We start from the raw sequence: 17,837 nt of genomic DNA, 5'->3' as shown, positions 1-17,837 counted from the left end.
CTTGGCAGTTAAAGCCTGTTTGTAGCTTTTAGTCTTTCTGCCTCACTATATGGAGGCGAGCTGGATGTCTACATGACAGGTCACACTGTTCTCAGATATTTTGCCTAACACCAAGCACGAGAGAGCACAACAGCATGTGGTGCAATGATTTTAAAAACGCATAATCTCTCATGGGATGAAGATAACCCGCAGTAACTTTAATAACATTAAATAAACATTATACTCGGGTAATTAATATTTTGACAAAGAACAACATTTAAGAAAAAAGTTTTATAGAGTTTTGAACATCAAGCCTGGAGTTGTATTGATTAACTGAAGTTACATTAAAGAAAAAGTAACTACTTTCCTCCAGCTACACTGAGCGCAGTTATCAGAAAGAAGCTTAATTGAGTGTTGCGACTGAGACAATCAAACATATCTTTCTGTTTTATCTGAACCGCTTTCTGGTTTTCAGCACCAGGTGAATTACCTCCAAAACAAATCATGCAGATGACAGCAGTCAACTCAGAACTGTAGCCTAGTCAAAGCAACAGGAAAAGTTACATTACAGTTCCTTTATTGTAGCAATAAGCAAACTGTTCAGACACAGGCACGGAAAAAAAAATCAAAAGACAAACAAATTAATAAGTTTACACAATGGAGAAAATGGAGGAATTTTTTTTATAATGAATACAAAATATGTAGTTTTATCAGCTAAGTTGTGTCTGAAAGTTGTGTGTTAAGTCTGTGTCACAGAAACATTCGGCCTTGACTGAATCCCTCATTAATGAGAACGATGGAGTGTGTCCAGTAAATACATTTCTAATCTTTATTGTTTTTAAGAAACCATATCCAGTGTATGCTTCTGCTCTTCTTTCTGCTTCGCATGCATTACTTCTTCCAGCTGCCTCATGAGCTCTGTTAGTGTCTTCTTATCGTGCTTCTCCCTTTCCAGGAGCTCAAAGCGAAGACTGGAGATGTCATGTTTGATCTCTTTCAGTTCACCTGAGGAACAGCAAGTGAAAAGGATAAAATTGTGTTTTTTATGTGATCCTAGCATGAAAAGTAGCTCAGAAGAACTTACCTTCATTCACTTCATTGTTATCTTTATCCCTCTGTGCTTTTAAGATGTATCTTTTAATGAGACAATTCATTATTTTCTGTAATAAAGTAACAAAGTCATGATTATAGTTTTATTCTGCTCTGTTAATTATTTCCCTCACACAAGACACAATTTGGACTATTTGGACTGACATGTTATGGGTCCTTATGTGTATATACAGCAAATTTATTTTATGCCTTATACTGTTTCATAGGTATGATTCCATAGATGACACCAAAATAAATGACAAACTTTGCACTTTTTATGTGCACTTGTTTATGTATGCAAAACCTTAATCAGGAAAGACAATTTACTGAAAGCTCCTTTATTAAGCAGTTATTGGAGATTTAAAAAAGCTTTACTTGATGACGGGTTGGACAAAGAGATGTTTCCCCAGCCAGATCGTCCTGTCGTCTTAACTAAGCCAAAAACAACCAAAAGAAGAAGGTGTTAACATAGGTACTTACAACCCCAAGCTGTACCTATTAATGTGACAAAAGAAGGCCCTGAGGCCCGCTGAGATGATATATATTCCAACTAGTACATTCAACAAAATTGAAAATTCCTTGATTAAAATGTTGTTTCATCAAACGACACTGGTGGTGCCTCACATTGTTAAGCTCCATCTCATTGCGTGATTTTTTTGTGTGTCTGCCGGGAGGTACATTCCAGATGAAATCCTTTATACTCAGTAATAGACAAGATACTGATTTTGGGCAGGGCACAAGATTGAAGGGCACAGGCAGTGTGCCACTATGGTCAAAGTAAGAGAACCAGAGTTTAGCTCTTGCAAATTTCCACTCGACATCTGCATCATCCTGCAGCAAAAAAAACAAAAACAAAAAAGATGGAAATTTAAAACGCTGATAAATTTGGCAATCGGGCTTAAGATATAGTACCAGTCAAATCAGTTCTAAATTAGAAATATCAGTGATGAAGTTGTACCTCAATTTCTTGGAAAGAGCTGTTAAACATAGCAATGAGCATATTCAGCAAGACGACCACCATGATGATGTTGTACACCCCGTACAGAACGTAGCCTACATTCTCAATGAACTTATGGTTGATGTCAATCACCACTGATTTCACTTCTGACAGCCCAAAGATGGCCCAAAATAATGTTTTAAAACTCTCTTCAAGCCTGGAGTAATACAGAAATCAGAATTTAGTATAGTTCAACCATTGTGCCATATTTATTAGACACGTTTTGTGTGTAAAGGAAACATTTGATCATATTTTTCTAAAAACGGCGTTTTTGAAGTCGTTTGACACTTACGTTGTAAAGGCATCGTTGTGTTTGGCTCCAAGGTAGTATGAGTACAGATTGAACATTCCTACCATGAAAGCCACAAACACTGTTACGAACACCACCATGAATTTAAATATGTCTTTCACCGTCCTTCCCAGAGAGATCTGCAAAGGCCCGAAGCGCTCGTTGGCGGGCAGGATGTACGCAATGCGGGAGAAACTAAGCACAACGGCAATTGCGTAAAGGCCTTCGGAAATAAGCTGCGGGTCTGAGGGCATCCAGTGGATTCGAGCTAGGAAAAAAGAGAGAGAGAGAGATGCTGCATGTAAGAACAGGTTTTATGATCTAAACTTTGTGTCTGTTAATATTATTACTTGTGTTAAGATTTATAAATCAAATACCAATAAAGATCATTTTTCATTTTAATGATGAATTTTAAAAAATTAATTGGGCTATGAAGATAACACCTAAAAGTTTGTTTGTCTCTTTGTCCAGTGCAACATTAGAACAAAATTAAAATCTAAGACCAGCAACCTTTTATTTTAACAATGTAAACAAATATTGAATCCTTACCCATAATACCAATAACACTTGAATTTTTTTGGTCTACACTTACCAAGCTGGAAATACTGTATTTCAAAGGGCAACGTCATGTTGGACAGGCTAGTATGGTGCTTGTCAATATAACACTGGGCTGAATATGCATGCCAAAAAGCCATTAATCTGGCAGTGAAAGACGTCATAAAAATGGTGAGGATGCTAAAGTCTAGAAGGTTCCAGGGTTCTGATATGTACTCCCGGATGTCCTGGGACCAAATGTTGTTACATTCTTCCCAGATCTTCCCTGTGGAGAAAAAAAAAAGTGATTGGCAGTCCCATTTTTGCTCTCTTATATGAAATAGTGTAATAAAATCTTATCATGTACAAACAGTATTACTAAGATTTGGATAGTATTTACATCACATAGGAATTTTTATTGCTGTTACTGGTAAATCATGTTTGACATGGCTTCAAAGTCTGGTCTGTAGTTTGAGATTTTCTTGGTGAATGTGGGCAATTTGTATCATAGCAGATGTGTGAAGATTAATAAATCTTGAATGATTTTGATGTTTTTACCCTGACATGCACAGCAGTGTAATATTATGAGGACCCTGACTAAAATAATGAGAAATCCATAAGTATATTGGTGAGGGACAAAGTGTGTTTACGCTTATGACCTATGACCCAAGATATGATGAGAATTTCCATCCAGGTGAAGGGCGTGGTCTTCATACGAAAAAGCTGTGAAGGGTAATCATGGATGGTCATGTTGGGCAGCAGTGAAGTTCCCTCAAAGCGGTCTGCTGCATTCAGGACCAGTAGGCAAAGAAATATCATGAAGGAAGCTGCATGCGCCACAAACTTCAGGAAAGGGCTGCCCATAAGTTTCCCAAACTGAAGCGAGAGACAACAAACAGAACAAAACCTAAAATCACTTTTTTTTTTTACATATTTCAGTGATATATTTTATACATCAAAAGATACATGGCAGTGCTTAAGCCAGTCATAAAAACTGAAACATTGATGATGAGAAAAACTTCACAGGAAACTAAAAAAGTCAGCGCAATCCTACATTACAGCTTTGTTAACTTAGTGTTACCAGAATTTGGCAATTTAAAGTTCAGCAGGCATAATGCAACATTTGTATGGCAGGTTATTAGGTTATGTGCAACTTTTTTTGTAAACTAACCTTACTTGATGGTGCTATCCAGTAAATAAAAGCCAGTATGGGCAACCCAAGAGCTACACCGAGAACAAGAAGAATCTTAACTGCTGTTGTTTGCTGGTGGAGTCGAGATAGGTTTTCATACCAGATGGAAAGGAGTTGCTGTTGGCAGTTTGGATGTGCCACAAACTGCCTCATTTGAGTTTAAAGGTATGTGTTTTTTGCGTGTGTGCATGTGTGTGTTCATGCAAGACAAAGACAGACAGACAGAGACAGGAAGAGAAAAGGATTACTTTACACACTTTACATATTCAAACATGAGGTTGATGAAGGATGCAAGATTGATTAAAAAAAAAAAAAGTTAAAGAGTGCTCATGTGCTTACCTTCTTAACCTCATATTTTATTGCAAGTTTTAACCTAATCAGGTTTTGTCTGTTCGTGGTGTCTGAGCTACGATATGATTCTTTGTCCCCATTTAAAATAGCCTCCACTTCCTCTGTGTTTCGACACAAATCCAGGAGCCCCACCACAAAGTCTTTACACTGCATTGACAGGTTCTTATAATCATTCTGTAACAGAGAACAGCAGCATATGCACTGTGAATGAGTGAAGCACATAAACAGACTGGCAAAAACATCAATATGCATCCTGAGTGAACACTGTAATTACTGTACCTTGAACTCTTTCTCGGTGTTGGCCAGAACTGCAAGCTCATTGCTCAGTTCCAGCGCTGCCATCACAGGATCTTCACTGGAGAGACAGAGATATGCCGGGCTGGCTAGACCTTTATATGCATTGATGCGGGACTGTGAATGGCTGAAAGAGTCATGCCTCCGCTGCTCACTACAGGTCTTGCACTGACAGTAGTAGTCATGGGGTCTTTCTATCCTGGCTCCCTTAAGAAGAAGTATATGCACTATTTCATACTCTTGGCACTGGCAAGCCAGAATGATGGGAGTGATGTCATGAGAGAACCGTGTCCCATCCTCATCATAGGAGAAAAAGTCATCATGCATCTCTGCCTGGCTGGGGCTGTTAGTCAGCCTTTGACTGTCTGCAAAAGCCTCGTGGTTCAGTATGGCCTCTACTATGCGAATGTAACCTTTACTGATGGCTAACAGCAAAGCATCTCCTATTCTGGCGAGGTCTTTCTTCTTTAGAAGAAGTCTGGTAAGTTCTAGATGCTCATTGGCAACAGCCAGCTGCAGTGCATTCTGTCCCATGTAGTTGACACAGTTAACATTGAGCTCTGGCAGCTCTTCCAACATCCGCCTCACTTCAGGGATATTGCCATATTCTGCAGCTTCTAAAAAAACTTCCTCCTTCATAGAAAGGCAAGAGGAAGAGTGAGGATGAAATGGGTAACCGGCCCCCCAAAAAGCTTGTCTCCGGGGTTTGACCACAATTTGTCTTAGCATCGTGGCTTTCTCTTCATTGCTCCATCTAAAAACAGGTAAGTGTATTTAGTCATATGATCTTTAACACAGGGTTACAATCACATTTTAGGTTTGTAAAATTATTTCTGTAAGACAAAATAGAACTACCTTTTCAGCTGGTAATCCCTCCTTTGCTAAGGTAAGATTAATAATTTCTCTCGAGGAAGATAAACAAATATTCTATTGCTTTAAAGGATAATTTTTACCTTATATCACAAAAAGGGCTGGACCATGAGACAGCAGTGATCCAACCAGTGACTGAACAACAGTGTGCACAGTGGGTCTCTGCTGATTTATAACTCACACTAAATGTGTGACACCACCCACAGATTCATCATCTGCTCTCCTTCATTTCATGGGAGGACACTGACCATTCAGCCTCTGCTGGATTCACATGTCTTTTTAATTTAGTTACTGTTGAATAATCCAAAATAGACTATACATAACACCACTTGCTGATCATGGAAAACTTAGAACGTGTTACGTCTTAACCACAGACATTAAGCTGAGGTCATACCTGATGACAGTGACTATTTTTATTGCTAATTAAATCGCCATTTTTAAAAGAGAAAATCAACTTTCTGCTCACTAATTACATTTGAATAACAAGGTTATCTGAGGAGCCAATTGCTTCAGCACAAATAACCACCATGATGACAGAAGTTGACGATGTCCAGTGTATTCAGTCATAATTAGTGACATCAGTAACAAGATTTTAAGTAACTGAGCAATCCGTTAAATGCATGCAATACATGCAGAATTTGTTCTGATAGAGGGGCAGATCGTTTATATTTGCGAATACAATATAAACTGAATATGTATCCTGCTGTTAGGCCAGGGAAGGTGAAAAAATCCTTATTTAAACCGAAGTGGTTTAAATAAGGATTTAATAAGTGAAGATCAAAATAATATTTGAAACATATTTTCTGGTGAACTTTGTTTCCCTTCCTATATCATCTAAAGAGCTAGATGGAGAAAACAAATGAAATGAAAGATTTCTGTAGCATCGTAAAAGTAGCAATAACATCGATATTATGGAAATATAACAATATCATTATCTGTCATATATATATATATATATATATATATATATATATATATATATATATATGTAGAGAGAGAGAGATTTAAAGGGAAAAAAACACGCGCTTCACTAACCTTGGGAAATACTGCTCCATCAGATGATTTATTAATTGTTTAATCTTTATGACCCAAATCTGCTTCGGTCATCGAGCTCATCCTGTAGCCTCTGGACCTTCTGTCAGAGTGGCTCTAACCCTGCGTCCAGTGTTGACTCTTGAAGCTTACAGTGCTGCATTTGCACGCCCAAAGGGCGTTTTTCCTTTAGAATTTCCTTTGAAATATGGGTATTGGTGTGGGTATTATATTTATCTATTATTTACTTTATTTTCAATCAATCTTCCCGTAAGCCCCCTAAAGCAAGATATTAAAGCACTTTGACAAACTGGGACTTTGGATCAGCAGAATCGCTCCAGCATAACAGGTTGTGACTTAAACTGTAGCCGAGGGCAAAGGGATTATATGTAATTACCCGAGTGCAGGATAGCAGCAATATCATCACTATACCCATATACAGTGTTTGACAAAGTAAGAGATAAAGCAGCGGCCCACTCATCCATAAAATGGCATACACAATCTGGAAAAAGCAGATTTTCAATAATCCTCTTAACTTCTGTTTTTATTAAAGATAAAAAGTAATACCAGCCCATCCTCGTATTTTACAAGCCCTCCTCTAAGAGTAGATATAAAAGCTGAGTAAAAACATTTTAACTATCCCACAGAAAGTTTTTAACATTAAAATGTGGATACCTTTAATTTCCAAATGTGCCTGAAGGCGACATGCACGTCTGGAGGAGTCCTGCGCCCTCTGCTGGACATAAGAAAAACAATCACCTCTCTTGGTTGCCAAGGAGTCGCGTCCTCGGTCGCTATCATGGAGCAAGCGTACACAAACACGGCTGTGGACGTATCAACTTATTCGGATTTTTGTTCTCACTCTTTTACACAAGACAATGAGGCTGTTACTGGTCAGGGGAGGTCGCAACGATGTGGACATTTACGCTACAAGCTTCACTTCGCCCTGAAAATGGTTGAGTGACTTAATCCGGCGTACTGCCGACGTTAGCTAAAAAGGACAAGTTAGCAGCTGCTAGCCGATTGAACCTGTACGTCTGCTCGGTGTCAGCGAAGATCAGCAGCCTCAGAGGATGCAAGTTCCACAAGATCACTTCTTCTACCATTCGTATCCTACATGCATGAAGTTATTTGTGTTATAGAAATGTGTGTCGTGCACCCACGCTCGTTTTAAAACAAATGTAGAGTTCGGTAATGACCCAACTTGAAACTTTATTCGACCTGCTTGTATAATTCACGAGAACTTAATCATTACTGATTATTACTTTTACGCGACACATATCCTCTGACTACCATCAACAACTACTGCTCTCCTCAGCTGATGACTACCAGATATTCGAGGTTGAGAGATCATGCAAGTCTCGAGAAGGAGAGACGGCTTTTGGTTGAAGAGCAGAAGATATGCAAATCCCGAGCACGCAAATTCTCCCTGGAAACCAACCGACGCAGGAAGTCAGTTGTCAAATGAATATATATTATTTTTATTGTTGGACTAACAGCAAAGTTTCATCTAAACAACACACTTCTGTCCGATTTCTATAACCTATAACCTATAACGCTCCCATACCCATTTAGAGAAATATGTGCAGCCCATTTAATTTTGCTGGTGTTCAGAATGGGCCTCTGGTTCTGTCCTTGACTTTGATACTTTATAGGATCAACTGTGCAGACAGGATTTCACAATGTAGACCTGGAAATAGATCTATGTTTCCAGAGAGGTGATTAAAGCTTGACTTCTTTGAATGCTTAAAGCTGCAAAGTTTATCCCGATGAGGTTCAGATCCCTTGCACCTTCTAAATATGTGTTTCCATAATTGGGACCTGACACTGAGAGGTCCTGTTTTTAAACCTAGTGCACTAAAAGCATGTTATAGCAAGGATGGCTGTAGGCAATGGTCAGGCTTATTGCGTAACATCAGAACAAGGCGTAACCCAAGAACAAGAGGAACCCCACAAATTAGATTTGTTCCTTTAATGGAGGGGCAAATTAAACTGTGGATAAGCTTACCCATAAACATTACATAGATTGCATGAAATACTATATCTTCACTTACAGTAATACATTTCAGTTTTATTTTTAGACAGCAGAATTGCAATCTTTAACATGATTTTTCACACGTAAAAAAGGCAGCATAATTAGGCACAATGTTGCACATTTAAAGGACAGGTGTAACTCCAGTTCATGTATAGTTTAATGACACATTTTCAAAAATGAATTTTCAGCTACTATAAGCCTTTGTAAATACAGTAGATAGAGGTACTTCTCATGGCTATTTAATACACTACTGCTTCTGACATTTTAAAAAGAAAACAAAGTGGAATTTTATTTACACTATTACTGTTGTTACTGGCTTCACCAGTGAACCCAGGAGTGAATGGTGTCTTTAATTTATTAATGGCTCTGCTGAAAACATATCTCTAGGCAGGGACTCAGGTTTCTGTTTAGCCCAGACTAGATTTAATAAATTAAAATGTGCCCTAGGTTCATTCTCTTCCCTTTTTCATGGCTCAGGGCTTTGGATGAAAGACGGAAGCAGTGGGATGTGCAGGAGCAATGCCTAAGAGACCGCATCCTCCAGCAACGCAGACTGCAAGTACAGGACGCAACTGAGCGTTTCCAAAGAGCACATTTACCCCCTTCTGAGAGGCGCCGACAATGTTAGTAGATTATACAGTTAGCTCCATATATATTTGGACACTGACACAAGATTTGTTCTTTACCTGTTTACTGAAAAATATTCCAGTTATAGTTGTATAATGGACATGGACGGAATGCGTAGACTCTCAGCTTTCATTTGAGGGTATTCACATTCAAGTTGGATGAAGGGTTTGGGAGTTTCAGCTCCTTAACACGTACCACCCTCTATTTCACTCAACAGTCTTGACATATTTTGGTTTATTTGTATGTTTTCCTTTGTGTCTCATAGCTTTTAAAAGAAATGTTGCAAATATTGAAGATGCACTCCATCAAATTCAAGGCACCTTGAATTCGCACACTCGGCAGTCCTCTTTCTTGTCCAGCAATATAAATGTTAATGGGTAAAAAAGAAGCAGATTTAAACTTCAACCATTATCTTACTGCATACCAAAAATAGCCAGTCACTGCTTATTTATATTCTCCTTTCTCTTTTAAAGAAGCTGCTCCCCATCTCCTAAGCCACCCACAGTTTCTAAATCCTCCCACCGCCAAGCGCTTTCTGCTGTGGAGGCCTACACAAAACTCCTCCTGGAACAGAGCAGAATAGAGAGCGAGCACGATCACAGTCCACAGGTATTTTGTTTTTGTTTGTTTTGTTTTTTTCATTTCAATGTGCAGGAAACAAAACTTTAGTGTGACAGCCCTTCTGCTTTTTTCGAGGCCACAGTTTCTTTCAGTCGGCGCTTAATTGCTGTGGAAGCTCTGAGGCTGTACTTACTGCTTGTACTGCTTCTACATTTTGGCTATATTTTTAGTAATTAAATAAAGACAGAGTGTAATATGCCATGTGTTGTAATGCCGTATTTAAATAATTGTAGAACCTGGTAAGGACCAGATTTATGATGATTTTGTTTTTCTTTTTTTTATATATATATATACTAGCACGACTGAACGAATAATGGGCTGTTTATAATATTGGGGAAACCTACCTCAGTCACCTGAGACTGAAGAAGTCACTTGGATGAGTGTTGAAACGTTTCTCCCACTGAAAACGTCCAGATGAACAGAATCAATCTTGGGGGGATTCCACTAGGTGGCAGCATTGTAACAAACCTTTTCCTGCAGTAACAGTCCCTGTGGATGCTACAAACTGTAGCACCCTCTAGTGCAATGTGTGTATATTAATAGCTGTTTCAGAATGTATATTATTTATAACAGTCTTCATTTTCATTTTGTGAAAAAAAAAAAGATCAGTGGCAAGGATGCAGGGGAGGTCCTTGTAAGCACTGATAAGCAACAGGCATGCCTGTACAGTTGTAAAATATATTATTTTCCACTTATCAACTCCTCTCTGCTTCCATTTTCCAGGGTAGCCACCTGTCTGATTCTTGTCTTTCTGAGAGCCTTTCAAGTAAGGATAGTTTGGAAAATGAGGATTTCAACCACCTCACAAAAACTCTGCAGAGTTCCTATTCATCACTCTTGCTTGGCACAGAGAGGACCCATCAAGACCTAAGAAAGCAAAATGACTTGTGTCATCAAACATCAGACTTCTCAGCGATGATGCTTCTCGGTGATAACTTAGTCCAAGCAAATAAGCGGCATGAACCAAACCAGAAAAAACTAGATGAATCTGGATGGTGTAATAATAAGATAAATGTTTCTAAAGCCTCGTGGGAATTCACATCTATTGAACAAAGACTTAAGACAGAGATCCAGCCTGCTCTGAACAACTGTAATTTATCAGCTCATAGTGAAAATGTTAGTGCTGACCTAGAGCCCTATGAGATGAAAACTCGACAGAACAGCCCCGGTGGCAACATCATTATTGCAAATATAGCTGCTCTTGGCAACGCAGCACTCGATTCTTCCTATCCTAAACAAGAGGGCCTCTTGGCTCACAAACAGGAGAGGATCCAAGATGACAGACAATTAAAATATCCAACTACAGAAATTCCTTTGCTTGCCAAAAATAGCAACAGCAAAGACATTTTGTTTGGGGATCCCCCAAAGCCAAATATTTTCTTGTACAACAGTACAACAGACAATTTGTCAAGAGAAAGCGCTCTTCAGCAAACAGGAAAAGAAAACAGCGCTCTGTCATCTCACAAAGAATGCAGTGCTTCTACAAACAATCTCAATAAGGTTACAAACTCAGACTCCAATACTAAGAAGCCAATAAATACAAAACCCATGGAGCATACCTGCTTGTCTAATATTCAGTCAGATACGTACAAGTGTCTTGAATGTCCTGAGAAGGAAGTCGAGAAAATACCTTTGTCAATAGAGACGTCTGATTCGGTATGTGAGGTCAGATATAGTAAGGGAATTCTTAAAAAGCAGTCCAAATACATGGATTCCACTTGTGTGTACGGCTCAGGGAATTTGATTTTTGCAAAACAAGTAGCTTTAGCGATCAGGGATAGTGTTGAATTAGCACGGAGAAAAACAAGGGACCTGGGGGGCAATAACACTGTCAAAAAGAAGCTGCGTTGGTTTGATGAAGTGCATGTGGAAAAAGAGAAAGATAAACAGAACAAAATGAAAGGCAAATCCTTCAATCTCTGTCAACCAAAAAACAACTCGAACGACCACCAGCTAAGCCTTAGTGCGTTCTCAGGGACTCCCAAGACTGGACCCGGCATGACCCCTGCAGCCTCCACTGGTTATCAGTTTACAAAAGAAGCTTGGGCAGATGTTCAAGTCAACTTGCCCCAGCAACAAACCGATGAGGTCAAGGTACACCGCAACAGCATCAGAGCCAGTGCCCCCAAGGTCCCTCGGAAAGAGCACTTTGGCAGAGCGGGTCCTGTTTCCTCACGAACAAGAAAGGGCACGGTCATACGACCTCAGTCTGCCACCGAGGTTAGTCAGATTGCCAAAACCCAAGGGAAGGTCATGGTGCCACGTCCACCTCCTCGGATGGAATCTGCGGAGGAAAAGACGCCGTGCATCACCAAAATTCCATATGGCAGGGATCACGCGAGCGCCATCAACAAACGGGCCATGGCTGTTGAGCAGGTCCTGAACAAGAATGACTCAGAGGGCCATTGCTCAGCTAAAACACATAAAGAAATAACAACAGAAAATACTGTTTTAGACACACCACTGCCACCGTCATACGCCTCCCCACTTTCAGAGGGCATTGTGACGAGCATGCCCAGTTCAAGTCATCAGGACACTCACCACTACAGAAGAAGGGGGGGGAATGCATGTAATGAAAAAGACTTCTGTTTAGATTGTACTCCCACAGATGAAGAAATTTCACAGCTCTGGCATGGCGTCCGCAGTGCCTTAACCACAAAGGATGGTAATGTATATTTTAGCTGACAGCACTACACACGGCTTAGGGTTAATTTGAGTGCCTCCAGAAATTTTAGTTGTTTTTTTTCTACCTGTTCAAGTTCATATTTTACATTTTATAATGTAAGTAGTAGCTACAGTACTTTGAGCGTAAAGAGGAACAATCTTTAATGCTAATCCAGTCCCAGGATGCTGTTTGACTGTGTTCAATAGTACAAGTATGCAGAAAATAATCTGCATGACATTTGTGAGTTTTTATGACTATTTTTAATCATTATTCCACTTTTTTATTATTTGTAGTAATAGGCTGTGCTTCAAAACATCCAACTGCTTTTTTAAACTTTAAAAACAAATTTTACATGGTGTTCCAGACAGCACAGTCTGGAATATGCTTGTTCTTGTAGTTATGATACCGGTGCATATGTTTTCTTTCAGCAAAACTGATACTGAAAGCACCAGCCCTGGAGAGAGGGCGAGTCTTAAGGAAGCCCTGTACAGAGAAAGGCAGACAGGCTCCTGGCTCAGAGAATAGAAGACTTCATCAGATCTCTCAGGTACATGCGTGCAGTTGCGTAGTTGCCCTGTGGGAGGTGTGAGAGTAGTTGGTAAAGATCAGTAAGTGGGTGTGTTTGAACTTGTTTTGCTGTTCCTTTTATGCTGTCCAAAGTGTTAATTTAATAATTAATGGTGCCAAAGACAAGCGTTAGGGATAGACATGAGTTAACGATACATTTTTTTTGTCATCACAAATAAAATAAGACTTAATTCATCTCTGGCCTGCATAAAAATTAAGGTTAATTGTAGGTCAGACTAACAGAATAAAATAGAATAGAAATCTTTGTCTTAAGCTTCCCAGACAAAGGGAACAATAACAACGAGCAGTTAGTAAAAAGCTAATAACTGATGTTGACTTAGTGACAGTTCATGTGTTGTGAGTGTGTGTTGTTTTTTGCAGCAAACAAAGCAAACAGCAAAGCTGCTCAGAACATTACCAAGCACTTACAACTCAGCCTTTCCAAATGAAGGTATTATGTTCTCTGTTTGTGTTTACATTTATTTTATAATTCAAGCAAATGTTGAATGTATTAGTTTAAAAAAAAAGTTACTCTTCTGTCATGTCTTATGCTTTATAAGAGCTTTCTTAACATTTTCTTTTTTGTTTTCTAGTTTTAGGAAATATATATAATGTAACTTAAAAAACAGGGATATAGGAATTTAGAAATCTGATAGGACAGCTGCATCATGCATTAATAAGGTGAGAGTGTCTGCCTTTAATGTAATCTCAGATTTTGAGAGTGCAGCCCAGTTACACCTCGCTGAAGTGCATGCTAAAGGCCATCTGGAAGAAAAGGGTATAGTGGCTGCCATGGAGACAGTCCAAACACAGAGATCTGGAACAGTAGACCAGTACAGCCAACAGCAGGAGCTCACCAGCATTTCCTTGGAGGAGAAGAAAATTCTGCTTTGTCTGGATCGACTCAACCACCAGCTTCAATGTAAGCACTTTGTGAAGGCCGTTAAAATCAGGCCAGAATTTTTCTGACCTGTGTATAACAGAAGAGTATCAACATGATGTCGGTGCAGCGTAACCACGCCAACCTGTTACTATTTGCAGGTGTGCAGGAGCGTGTTGGGGGCAATACTAGCATGCATGGTCTTGTACTTAGTGATGCACCCTATGTAAGTGTTTAGCAGGGATTTATTTCTTTCCTCAACAGAAAGGGTGACTTTGTTGAAGATAATTCATTTCTTAACTTCTGTCTCCATTTTCAGACAAGAGAAGTGAAAGCATCAAACCATAACAAACACTGTGGATCCTCGGCTAACAATCACTCTCGATACCACCAGAAGTCCTGACTTGAAGCTTGTGTTCGCCACAGCAGTCTTGAGCCCTCGTCGGTGCACTTTATGCTGAAGCATGTTGTTGAAACAAGCACTTATTACAAAACAAGGAATTGTGTCTTTTTAAGTAACTAAGGATCTGAAATATAAACAGCCTTGAATTGCAAAGACAAAAAAAGACATATCAGCAGCCTTAGAGCACACTTAAGCTACTGACTATCAAGCAATCGAAGTCTGAAGTGCCTATTTAAATGAGAAAGGCTTTAATCTGTTTTTATGTTACAAAATGCAAAGATGCTCTTGTTTCAATCAATACATGACCAGCCCTGACTGCAAAATATACAAACACTATCAAATTGTATATGTTAAATGTTTAAAGGTGTACCATTCTGTATTTATTTTGCATAGTAACACTATGACTTGGTGGACTGTTTTGCAGCAGTTCAGCAGTGAACTGAATAAATGTTGTTGACAGTTTGCTGATAAACTCTGTGTTTGGCAGTGTTACAATCAGTGAATTGACCAAGGCCTGGAAATGGTTTATGAAAAGTTTTGCAGCGTTGAAGGTGTGTTTGTCTTTCTTTTATGGCTGTGGAAAAGATGATTATGGCTACTGGACTCAACCTACTGGCTTAACAAGCCGAGCCTCTACAGCGAGGTTTCTGCAGGTTTCTCTTCAGATTGCACCTATGCTGAATTTTATTTTTGCTTTAAGGCTTAATTTATTTAATATTGCCCTCAATCTATAGTAACATCAAAAGACAAAGCATGCTATTATTTGATACTAGTTGTTGTTTAAAGTGTATTTAATTAAAAACTTCTCTGTCTTCCTTGGCAAACAATAGGTTCATTGGGGGAAGACGCTGTAGGGATTATTGATGTGAGCTGCCCCTCCTTCTCTGGCGTGTCTGGGTTTGTCCCTCTGTCAGCCTGCTAGGACTTGTTCCAAGAGCTGAAGGAAGCCCAAGCTCATCTGAACAATGATGGGACTTTTTTTATAGCTTAACTGCAGGTTTCTTTGGTGCTCCAAGAAGGAGCTATAAACGGTAATGTGACAATGGTGTCTCATTGCCACATCGAGTCGTGCATCACCTCCTTGTTAGCTTACACCAAAACTGAGAACAGCAACAGAGGGAAACAATGTATTCATTTTTAGCATATGATTATGCCCACAACAGCAGATGCACTTTGACTCGTTACATTTGAAGAGATTCTCCAGTGAAACATACAAACTGTCCAATGTGGTTAATTGACAATGAGCGTCAGTGTTATTTCTACCCAGTGTGCATGAGACGATTATAAAGAGAAGAAAACTACTTTTATCTGAACTGATGCTGATATTTAACATATTTGAGTCCTACCTATTAACAAGAAACTCTCTAGTAATGATACTTAGACTGCCCCAATAAAAAAGGGAAAAAAAACAACATAAGCGTGCACACAAATAAACACAATCATGTAGAATAAGTGTTCGTGTTCAGATAAATCACTGAAATTCTGAATATTCTGCTGTAGGTTTGCCCTGAAATCAGTTCCGTTTGGCCTGGCACCATTATTGTTCACAGCCATTATGCTATACAATGGTGAGTGTAATGAGCTTTAAGCCTTAACCAGCACAACACCCAGAAACTGAACAAGAAAAGGCAAGAGTGCTGAAAATAAGGGGAGACATTTTCACAGATGCAAGTTCAAGCTTGTGCTTTGGTCTGTTGTGAAGCTTAAGCTGTCAAGTATTTTGTCTTCTTTTGTTACAGTCCATTTAACACGCAATGAATGAGTGTCTGGAAAAGCAATATTGCATGCAACAAAAAATGACCGAAACAAACCTTGACTTTAAAAAAAATCTGAATATCTTTTGTAATAAGACAATATGCACATGGATGGAAGGTTGGAAATTGTGTTTTACGTGTTTAGATCAAATTTGTAATGATAACAATGGTTTTAATGCTCAGAAAATGAGTGATAGCTAAGATTTATGCATAAAGCTGAAAGATTGTAGGCAATAACATAGTTGTACGTGGTTTGTTCATGTTTAAAGGAAGTCAGAAAGGAAGGGATAGACACTGCAATAGTTTGTTTATTGGGATAAATACCGATTGTACACTGCAGGGGGCGTGCGAGCCTTCCACTCACTTGACTGTAGCAACAGTGTGTCAACATATCTGTAATAGCCAAACAGAAGAGCAAAGCGCTTTACACAAAGTGGACTCATACAGCTACACTTTCGATCACAGGTTGATTCTGCTTTATAGCGGCCATATAATCGTTTCTAGTAATATCCAATCGAGAGCAGTGAGGAGGATGGAAGGCTTACAAAAAGTGACCAAACTCGGCGTGGTGGGTGGTCCTCTTGGCGCTGCCGGGACACTGCAGTCCATCTCTTTAATGTGTCTGACTGCGTTACAATGATGTGAAAATGGCCACTTTCATTGAAACAATGGTATTTTTTTGACTGGCAGCATGTGTGCAAAGACTGTTTCCTTCATTCATCAAATTAGAGCAACTTTTAAAACAATAATCAAGTATTTCACAAATATTAAAAGTTCTCTCACTGTCAGCATTTTACTAATCATTTATTAGACACATCAAAGTTTAGCAGGACAAACATGAATTCCTACCAGTATGGTGGATTACAGCGATGTTAAATGTTTCTAAGATTTTGAAGGTGCAGCATTGTTAAAAAGTATTATCTGTCCAAAAGCATGTGGGTTGAGTGTGACTCTCAGTCTGTTAAGGAGGTTTACAGTGTCTGTGGATATTTAATAGATCTTCATAATGATGCATTCATGGATGTATGGGAAAAGCTGAAACAGAGCCTCTATATCCAAAGAGGGTGGATCTTGACAAAATGATTTCTCAATGGGAGAGGGGCTTCATTAGCATAACAATTGTGGGAACTGCATGGGTCTACTTTTCATGAGCACTGTAACAAAAAAAGAGAGTGAGAGAGAGACAAAACTGTACTATTACACATAGTGATGATATTTTTTTTTCTTATCTTTGCTCAGATTCTTGGGAAAGTGTTTATCTATATTTTGTCATAATGTTATAAATAAATCCTGCAAAGAAAAATGTGATCTGCCAGTGTTACTTTAGTCAGATTTTCCGTTTGCAAATGCACTTTATTGTAAGTTTTTATGAGCTTTAGTTCAATATGAATTTGATTTTCGTTTTCTTTTTGGTCCTTTATTTTCTTGTTTTTACACTAGAAAAACTTTGGTAACTTAAAAAAAAACATGTACAAACTTGTACAAGAAAATGTCACTTTATAGCATCAAATTTGAGTTTAATTTGGTTACCCTGTGTTCATCTGTGTGTATATATTTTCAGTGCATCTGCAAGTTAGTTTAATGAAACTTCCCATGTAGTAGTGTTTTTTTCTACAAGGCATCCAGATTTGGGCTAGCAAATGGGCCATAAATGGAGA

General features: G+C 38.9%; 2 protein-coding genes across 4 annotated transcripts; one reads left to right on the top strand and one right to left on the bottom strand.

Moving 5' to 3' along the window:
- Positions 1-251: 251 nt before the first annotated feature.
- On the bottom strand, positions 252-8,045 carry trpc6b (transient receptor potential cation channel, subfamily C, member 6b). 2 transcript variants are annotated; one of them, XM_085244044.1, is made up of 12 exons: positions 7,303-8,045; positions 4,711-5,479; positions 4,420-4,605; positions 4,060-4,224; positions 3,548-3,764; positions 2,947-3,174; positions 2,358-2,622; positions 2,027-2,222; positions 1,693-1,899; positions 1,444-1,500; positions 1,064-1,139; positions 252-984 (listed from the first exon to the last, which is right to left on the bottom strand). In XM_085244044.1, exons 2-12 carry the CDS (start codon positions 5,452-5,454, stop codon positions 818-820), a joined length of 2,508 nt encoding a protein of 835 aa, XP_085100170.1. In that variant the 5' UTR covers positions 5,455-5,479; positions 7,303-8,045; the 3' UTR covers positions 252-817. The 2 variants fall into 2 exon arrangements, with proteins under 2 accessions (XP_085100170.1, XP_085100169.1); XM_085244043.1 differs by lacking the exon at positions 7,303-8,045 and adding an exon at positions 6,631-6,761.
- On the top strand, positions 7,366-14,975 carry cep126 (centrosomal protein 126). 2 transcript variants are annotated; one of them, XM_085244038.1, is made up of 11 exons: positions 7,366-7,735; positions 7,960-8,079; positions 9,140-9,285; positions 9,555-9,666; positions 9,766-9,898; positions 10,634-12,575; positions 13,004-13,122; positions 13,524-13,593; positions 13,855-14,064; positions 14,184-14,248; positions 14,342-14,975. In XM_085244038.1, the coding sequence occupies exons 1-11, from the start codon at positions 7,701-7,703 to the stop codon at positions 14,423-14,425; spliced, it is 3,036 nt and encodes a 1,011-aa protein (XP_085100164.1). In that variant the 5' UTR covers positions 7,366-7,700; the 3' UTR covers positions 14,426-14,975. The 2 variants fall into 2 exon arrangements, with proteins under 2 accessions (XP_085100164.1, XP_085100163.1); XM_085244037.1 differs by having other exon boundaries at positions 7,367-7,735; positions 9,763-9,898.
- The last annotated feature ends 2,862 nt before the right edge of the window (positions 14,976-17,837 follow it).

Source organism: Mchenga conophoros, linkage group LG14 (assembly GCF_057382185.1).
Source record: "Mchenga conophoros isolate Kocher_MC1m ecotype Shallow Benthic linkage group LG14, M_conophoros_male_GT1.1, whole genome shotgun sequence".
NCBI classification, from domain to species: Eukaryota; Metazoa; Chordata; class Actinopteri; order Cichliformes; family Cichlidae; genus Mchenga; species Mchenga conophoros.
This window is presented reverse-complemented; position numbering and strand designations above follow the sequence as displayed.

What these genes read in the sequence shown, in the direction of transcription:
- trpc6b (XM_085244043.1), bottom strand. Translation starts at nt 6,650, where the DNA reads ATGGAGCAGTATTTCCCAAG. An exon ending in GCTCTTTCCAAGAAATTGAG is followed by an intron (nt 1,900 to 2,026) that starts GTACAACTTCAT and finishes TTTTTGCTGCAG; the next exon opens with GATGATGCAGATGTCGAGTG. An exon ending in TTTGTCCAACCCGTCATCAA is followed by an intron (nt 1,140 to 1,443) that starts GTAAAGCTTTTT and finishes ACTTTATTACAG; the next exon opens with AAAATAATGAATTGTCTCAT.
- cep126 (XM_085244037.1), top strand. Translation starts at nt 7,701, where the DNA reads ATGCAAGTTCCACAAGATCACTTCTTCTACCATTC. An exon ending in AGCAATATAAATGTTAATGG is followed by an intron (nt 9,667 to 9,762) that starts GTAAAAAAGAAG and finishes TCTCTTTTAAAG; the next exon opens with AAGCTGCTCCCCATCTCCTA. An exon ending in GACTTCATCAGATCTCTCAG is followed by an intron (nt 13,123 to 13,523) that starts GTACATGCGTGC and finishes TGTTTTTTGCAG; the next exon opens with CAAACAAAGCAAACAGCAAA.